The following is an 8,500-nucleotide window of genomic DNA, read 5'->3' as shown; positions in this document are numbered from 1 at the left end:
AAAGTAAGAAAGTAAGGGGATCGACTCGGATCTTGTCACAGAATACGATCGCAAGATAGAGGACAAATTGATAAAACAATTGTCCGCAATCGCACAAGTGAGAGCGTCAAAAGTAAGGGGATCGACTCGGATCTTGTCACAGAATACGATCGCAAGATAGAGGACAAATTGATAAAACAATTGTCCGCACGATTTCCATCGCACAAGTAAGTCATTGTGACTAATGGATAGTTTTAATCGAGTGGCTATAACAAGATTTAATTTTTCAGATTTATTGCTGAAGAAACGGTGGCGAAAGAAGGTCGGTTACCGCAGTTGACCGACGATCCTACATGGATAATAGATCCGATAGACGGTACTACCAATTTCGTCCATCATTTCCCGCATACATGCATCTCTTTAGCTCTGCTGGTGAACAAAAAGGCCGAGATCGGGATAATATATAATCCTCTCATGAGACAATTCTTCTTCGCGAGAAGACATTGTGGCGCCTTTCTCAACGGGAAGCCTATAAAAACGTCGGACGTGAGAGGTAAATTACTCAATGCACTTAGAATGCACTTTTTATGTCAGAAGCAGGCACGTATAATGACATGTCTTTTTTTATGTAAATCAGCATCTAAGAACTATATAGATGTAGTAGAAATATATGATAATGAATATATGATTTTCGCGTATATTGCTATTACGTTGTATCCTTGCTGAAAAGAAGTGTAAGAAATGCACAATTTTACGGTCCAGTGGAAGGTTATCTAATATCCATCGGATACCGCAGACTATGTTATATGTACGTCGGTTAATGTCGTGTCCTTCAGTCAAAGTAATCTTTTTTAAATGTCAGATGTATTACGATGCTGTCCATTTACTATGCTCATCCAAATAATTACTCTCTTTATCTTACGCGTATAAAAGATATGCTTTAAACATAAAAATATATAATAAATCTACTTTTTTCAGATATATCTCAATCGTTAGTGGCCATGGAACCGTGGATCGCAAAAGATCCTCAATATTTAGCCAATGTGTACAGTAGAATGCACGCTCTGATACAAGGCACTCACGGGTATAATACATTTGTATAAATAACATTAGTTTAATATTAAAAATCTTTATCTCAGTTAATTCAAAAACTAAATAGCAAATTGTCTTTCTCTAGGATACGATCGCTAGGAACAGCAGCGCTCACATTGTGCTACGTAGCAATGGGAGCTGTGGAAGCGTATCATATCGAGAGTATAGATGCTTGGGATGTTGCAGCCGGGAAGCTGATAATTGAAGAAGCAGGCGGAGTTGTGATAGATACTGCTGGTAAATATCACTTTCATCTTTTGCACACACGAGAGAATCCTACAAGCATCACTAATTCATATTCTTCAATCATTCTGACTGTGAAACTTGCTAGATTTTATCTTATCATGTAACGTAAGAATCTCCTTTAAATAATAAAAATTTGCATTTACAGGGGGAGAGCTAGATATAATGACGCCAAGAGTTATAGCAGCGTGTAATCAACAAATTGCACAGCAACTCGTGGATCTTTTCAAGAGAGCCGATTCTGAGATACTTAATAAAAACTTAAATTAATCACACGCGCTCATTCTCTGAGACACACATATGCAATGTATACTTTATATAGCTTACATTATATAATAACGCATATGTCTTTGTATCTAGCTTAGACACAATAATATTAAATGCAACTAGAGAAAAAGCTGCACTTGTATTTACTTGTATTAATCAAAAGATTGTGTTAGAACTAAGAGATGCGTACACATTTAGTACTTTTTATCTGTTATACTTATGTTATCTGATGTACTTATTATTTTGATAACTAAAATTAATAAATGTAACATACATCAATAAATTGCTATCAAAAATAATAAAATAAATATCGTTTTGTCACACAAGAAACAGATCCAAATTTGTAAGCCTTAGTAATGCCATAGTAGAAATACTTCTCTTTTCTTGCCTCATAATCTGTGTCTAGTATTCCAGGCATACATTATTGTAAATAACAAATGCAATCCTGAAAAAAATAAAACACGCACACACAAAAATATGGTTTTTGATAAATCTATCGTACCTGCGGACCCATATTAGGTGGCATCTGCTGTGGATGAGGCGAATAATTCTGTTGCTGAGGTGGAGGCTGTTGTGGCGGTTGCGACATAGGTGGTCCTCCTGGTGGTATCTGTGGGCCACCTTGATAACCCTGCGTTGGACTGTGAGGATGATGCTGCGGCGGTCCCATTGGACTGCCTTGCGCATTAGATGGAGAGGGTGCCTGTTGCGGAGGACCCATGGGACTAGGGGCTTGCGGAGGTGGCATAGGCGACGACTGGGGCGACGGGCTCGCCATATTATTATGCTCGAAGGATTCCAGTTTATCCGAATAAGAGAATCACCACCTAAAAAATTGAAATTAACGTCAGTATAATAATCTGTCGTGCTTTCGCTCTTCCTCGATACATTCGAGCAAATATGAGAAACCTGATTTCACGCGACTATTTCTATTCTCTCAACAGATACGAGAGACAAACACATTAATAACAACTTCGAATAGAGACGCGTTTCTCTATATCTCGACGAGTATATTTATCCAGTTTCTTATCGAATGCTATTAGCTCTCGATTGCTTTTCGTGTATCCGAAATCGCTCCAACATCTTCCCGTGAGAGGTAAACTTATTCGATAAACGTAACACAGACGCAAATCATATCGCACATCGTACTCGAAAGCACCGTGTCGATCGAGGTGGTCGGGGGAAGAGGGAAGCTACTCCCCCCCTCCACGGGGGAGAGTCATCTAATAACGAAATACAATGGATTTTTCGCGGATAACGCAAAACCAAAAGGGAAACCAGACAACCGACAACAAAGCCATTGCGGTTTCCCGTTGCAACGCCATCACCGAAATCATACCGATACTTTGCTCCCAAGACAGGAGAATCTTCTCGTTACACGTACACATACCTTTACGAAGCTTCACGTTATCGCCGGATTCGCTCTCACGCGTGCCATTACACGCGCGCGCTGTCAAAGATCCACGCGGGAACCCGCGATTTCCCGCGAAAGAGTTAGACGACGATGCCGAACAATCCCGAGAGCAACACGCTATCGGCCATTTTTCCACGCATTTTTCCGCTCGCCTCTCAGCTCCCCGCTCAACAAATTTCCGGATTAGTCTGGAGAGTCGTCACCCAATCCGTCGGAGAATGTGGCGCTCGCATCGCATCACTTCCGCGATACGAGATGCGAGATAGCGAGATGCGAGATCAGCGAGATCAGCGAGATGCGAGATGCGAGATGCGAGATGCGAGATGCGAAATGCGAGATTAGCGAGATGCGAGATGCGAGATGCGAAATGCGAGATTAGCGAGATGCGAGATGCGAGATGCGAAATGCGAGATTAGCGAGATGCGAGATGCGAGATGCGAAATGCGAGATTAGCGAGATGCGAGATGCGAGATGCGAAATGCGAGATTAGCGAGATGCGAGATGCGAGATGCGAAATGCGAGATTAGCGAGATGCGAGATGCGAGATGCGAAATGCGAGATTAGCGAGATGCGAGATGCGAGATGCGAAATGCGAGATTAGCGAGATGCGAGATGCGAGATGCGAAATGCGAGATTAGCGAGATGCGAGATGCGAGATGCGAAATGCGAGATTAGCGAGATGCGAGATGCGAGATGACAACCCGCTTCCATTGCGGAGCAATAAAATGGCTCTAGCAAGTAAATTTTGTGGACTGTCGAGTCAATTGTTCAGGAATAAAGTGTTTTTCTACAGCGCAGCGAGATGCTATGCCGACAAACGTAAGTTATCGATATACTCGTGTACATTTATTTTCATCATAAAATAATATTTCGCCAAGTGTGTCGTTAAGAGTATCGATAAGAGGTTAAGATACTGTTATTATATAAGTAATTATGTTACTATTATTTGAATTTTATTTCTGTCATCAGCGATGCCGTGGTATACAATCTGGCAACCGAGGGTATACTCGGAAAAGGATCATGATAAAATTGCCGAAAAATATAATCTGCATCCAAAGGAATATAAACCTGCTCCCCAGGAAGAGTGTATCGGTGATTATCCGGACATGCCAATGATAGGACCGGCTGCTAAAGATCCGTATTATCCGTATGACATACCAACCTACAGAAAAAATTATAGAGAGACGGTGAGTATACACGTATACAAAGAATTTCTAAAATCTTTCGTTTTAGTATCTTACACGTTTTTCTTTGTTCCTTTGTCCTAGGTACATCATCACTTTGAGATAATGGGCGAAGATCGTTTTAGTTATGGTTACAAATATAGAATCGATTTATATCTAGCATCAGCTATATTTGTCGCATTCATGCTTACTCTCTTTGCAATTGTCTACTTATTAGAGCCGTATCCTTCATTCACGCCAGTGGTAAGTATTCCTGTCTATGGCTTTAAACAGTATTTAACGTTTATAGCTTTTCAAACCAATAATTTTGTATTCAACTAGATAGTCTAATTATTAAAATATATTTCAGATGCAAAAGCAATATCCTCAAAACAATAAAGTACATTATACGTTTGAACCAGCAAACCCTTAAATAATATGATTAGCCTCAAATAAATATAATAAGCTTATATGAAAAATACAGCAGCATCTGATGTTATATATATATATTGTAATATATGAATAGTTTTTATTACAACACATGTCTTTTTATTATAACACATCCTGCAACTTTCCATTACTCATTATAATTTTGATTATAATTCATGATTCCTTCTCTATCAATAATATAGATTGATTTTTAATTTGTATTCTTTCAGTACTTAATATATATATATATATATATATTTTTTTATAAAGATATAACACATTGCCATAATTAATGTACCACTAGGTTATTTCACTATATTCCCTTGTTGCAATTAAGTCTTGATAATTCCTTAATAACATGAGCAAAACTATCAATATTTTTAAAAATATAGATTCAAATTTGAAACTAAAAGTTGAAAATAAGAGTTTACAATAGATTGTATCATATAAAAGAAATATATTCTGTGAAAGCACTCTGTTTTCCTCCTCAATTTTTTCCTGTAAATCAGAGGTAGGCATATCACGCATATAAGTAGCTATATAAAGTCAATTTACATATAATCATTGTTGCATCGATTCTCTATACTCGCATCCTACTGAAGATAATAAGTATAGATATCTTTGGCTTATGGTTATAAAACTGTGAAAGTACCATCGACTAACACATTTTTATTTCACTTCTTCGTACATTCATTACAAAAAAAGCAATAACATTTATTCCAAAACTTTTATGCATACAAATCTTCAACGTATTCACATAATATAAACAAAGCGGGAAAAATATTTCATATATAAGAGATTGTGAGAGTGCGAATATTCATTGCGTCGACATGAAAAAATTTTCATACGAATTGTACCATGACATACTTTACAGTGTGTATGTAATGTAATATGGCCATACTCTAAAAATATATAGATCGAGAAATAGGACGATATAGGCTTATACAGAATAAATTGTACAATTTAAACGCATGAGCACGAATATATGTATATTTTTTACGTGTCGCATGTATGTTAAAACCTGTCACAACTATCGTTATAGTGTATTTAAGGAGGACGTCGAATACACAACACACTTATTAGTAATATCATGTACTTACAAATGATTGATATGCTTAAGCAATTGTCTGCCTCCGTTATTTTCAATGATTCATACATATCTCATCGTAATGTTCGACAGTTTCGCAAGATCTCTACGAATGAAAGAGACACATATTGCATTGCCTTCTGTATTTGTCTTTTCTTTTCGACGTCTAACAGTAAAATACGTTTTTATATTTGCTTTTACAGAGATATACGCGTATCGCACACTGCATGAGTATAGAGATGTGTAATGTTGTCAATCGCTGAAAATATAATTAAGAGAATCTGTTATAATTATATTTCACACACATCATCTTATGGATGTCGCAGCGTGTATATAATGTATATTAATAAATTCCAAAGATTACACTCTTATATATTTATCGCATGACAATTGCGTAAAATATATTCGAATGGGATATGGAGTCCGAAAGACTATTTCTTATTAAATGTATTTCTAATTAAGCGAAATATTGCTTTTTTTTTTTATGTTTAAAATATGAGCGTTCGCGGCGAAATATCGGTGTTATTTTCTGTAATACTTTCTTTCTTATTTTTATATGCCAAAAACCGAAGTTTGCTAATTATTGACTAGAGGTCTACACGGATACCAGATTATATTAGACAAAAATTCAGATCTATCTTCTGTATGTATCTTTTAAAAAGTTATTTTTATTTCTCAAAAAGCATTAATTTTTAACTAAATCAGTTCCCAACATTATTGATTAATAATTCTTATTTGTCTTGAGATATCAAATTGCAATTTGATTTTTCCGCACTGTGTATCTGTATACAATAGAAAATTTGTGTATTACAATATTTCTTTGCTTTATTCAGTTATGCATAGCGTATGTAATTAAATCAATATTATATATTTCCGAAATCATTAAAAAAATTATATACTTTAAATACGATATTTCCTTTAATACATTTCTCATCTTATTCATTTTCCCTTTCTTCCTCTTTTTTTTTTCTTTTATTGCCCTGCCCTATACTAAAGTAGTAGTGTCTTAAGTGGATATGTCATCTTTTTGTTGCTGTAGGAATAAATATTTTTACGTAACATAAATCGCACGATGAAACATCGGATACGCGTCTTTTATGTACGTGTGATACTTTCTAAATACTTACCGTAAGCTATATGTGTGTGTGTGTGTCTGTGTGTGAGTGTGTATGTGTGAGAGAGAGAGAGAGAGTGCAAATTACATATATGTATCTTTCGAGACAAAGAATTGGTAACACATCGATAGCGATTATAACTTTTTTTTTTTGGTATTTATCGGTAACGTAACAACGATGAAACGATGAAACATCGGATACGCGTCTTTTATGTACGTGTGATACTTTCTAAATACTTTCCGTAAGCTATATGTGTGTGTGTGTGTGTGTGTGTGTGTGTGTGTGTGTGTGTGTGTGTGTATATGTGTGAGAGAGAGAGAGAGTGCAAGTTACATATATGTATCTTTCGAGACAAAGAATTGGTAACACATCAATAGCGATTATAACTTTTTTTTTTTGGTATTTATCGGTATTCGCTATGAATAAAGTTTGTCGCGACAAACTAACGCGAAATATGCTTCTCCTACATTTTAGGAATCGATTTTTCATCGCATTCATGATTTAATGATTTTCTTACATGATCGCATTCTCGCGTCAGTTCGCACGCTTCATCTCTCATCGTTTCGACGATACACGCAGAAGAAACGTTAATCCATTATATTCGGCGAGAGTTATTTGATTCTTTACTTTATTGAGTCCTCGGCCACATCCGACCGATAAAAGGGAAGCCCATGCGCGATGGGGCGAAATTTCGATACACGAGCCCATCTCCGAAAACTAAGTTTGTTTTTAGAACTTCAAATATTTCGAGTGCCGGAATATATACGTTTAATATTGACAACATAGTTTGTTCCATCGTTAGACTAGATTAAAAAACATGTTTGTATGTGTGTGTATATATACAATGATAATAAATATACTATATGCGATTGATCTTATTAGGAAAGTGTGCAAATAAACCTCGCCTTGGGGAATATACGCGGTAAATTACACGATATGACGCGTGTTCAATTGTAACCTGATTAACAGCAATCGCTTTAGAGTTTTTCCATTTTCATTACAGAATATTCTTCTGGAAGCTAAGACATTTACAAGCAAAGACGATTAAAAAAAAAAATTAACTAGAAAAAAATACAGTTACATCAGTGTATGTCTATACTATTTTAGTCAAATATTGAGTGTAAGAAGAAAGCGATTGCGGCAATTGTAATTGTCCTCTTAGCGACTCAATTTCCTACATATTTGCAAAGCAGCGCTTAATTAGCCTATCTAATCGGTAAGTCGAGTCTATTTTTTTCGTTGCACATTCAATGGATCATCTCACTCGTATTTTGGTATAATATAGTACTTAAAAATTACTTGCTTATATATTCGTTTATAATATATATATATATAAAGAGGAAATTCTGCCAATAGTCTAACAAAATTCTCGCGCAATTATAGAAATTATATGTGATACAATCCCGATGCAAGTACAATAGTCTTGAGAAGGCCTTTAACTATTACCAGAATTTCCAAAAATATTGTACAAAATATAAACAGTTGTATATCGCGACATTGGAAGATAAGGATGTCGTTAAAAAAGCTTATATATGTAAGAATATATATAACAGCTGCCTCAAGAAATAACGTATATATATGTGTGTGTGTATGTGTGCGTGACTCGAAAATAAAAGAAAAAGAAAAGTAGATAAAATACAAGTTATAACTGAATATATTCGCTTGTCATTTAATTCGTAATTAAATAAGAAGATAATATAAAAAAAAAATC

General features: G+C 35.7%; 3 protein-coding genes across 4 annotated transcripts in view; 2 read left to right on the top strand and 1 right to left on the bottom strand.

The window, feature by feature from the left end:
* The window catches only part of LOC115242197 (ATP-dependent helicase brm), a 35,330-nt gene extending 32,971 nt beyond the window's left edge, over positions 1–2,359 (bottom strand). Inside the window, exon 1 of the mRNA XM_029818302.1 lies at positions 2,084–2,359. Within this exon, the coding sequence (XP_029674162.1) occupies positions 2,084–2,359 (276 nt within the window). The remainder of the gene's footprint in view (positions 1–2,083) is intronic.
* Positions 663–1,905, top strand: LOC115242200 (inositol monophosphatase 2-like). 2 transcript variants are annotated; one of them, XM_029818304.1, is made up of 4 exons: positions 663–787; positions 958–1,063; positions 1,157–1,308; positions 1,463–1,905. In XM_029818304.1, exons 2-4 carry the CDS (start codon positions 981–983, stop codon positions 1,582–1,584), a joined length of 357 nt encoding a protein of 118 aa, XP_029674164.1. In that variant the 5' UTR covers positions 663–787; positions 958–980; the 3' UTR covers positions 1,585–1,905. The 2 variants fall into 2 exon arrangements, with proteins under 2 accessions (XP_029674164.1, XP_029674165.1); XM_029818305.1 differs by having other exon boundaries at positions 664–820.
* Positions 2,360–3,658: 1,299 nt separating the features above from the next.
* Positions 3,659–4,696, top strand: LOC115242184 (NADH dehydrogenase [ubiquinone] 1 beta subcomplex subunit 8, mitochondrial). Its single transcript, XM_029818277.1, has 4 exons — positions 3,659–3,814; positions 3,965–4,182; positions 4,264–4,422; positions 4,529–4,696. The coding sequence occupies exons 1-4, from the start codon at positions 3,682–3,684 to the stop codon at positions 4,589–4,591; spliced, it is 573 nt and encodes a 190-aa protein (XP_029674137.1). The 5' UTR covers positions 3,659–3,681; the 3' UTR covers positions 4,592–4,696.
* The last annotated feature ends 3,804 nt before the right edge of the window (positions 4,697–8,500 follow it).

This window comes from Formica exsecta, unplaced genomic scaffold (genome assembly GCF_003651465.1).
Source record: "Formica exsecta isolate Colony F162 unplaced genomic scaffold, ASM365146v1 scaffold579, whole genome shotgun sequence".
NCBI classification, from domain to species: domain Eukaryota; kingdom Metazoa; phylum Arthropoda; class Insecta; order Hymenoptera; family Formicidae; genus Formica; species Formica exsecta.
This window is presented reverse-complemented; position numbering and strand designations above follow the sequence as displayed.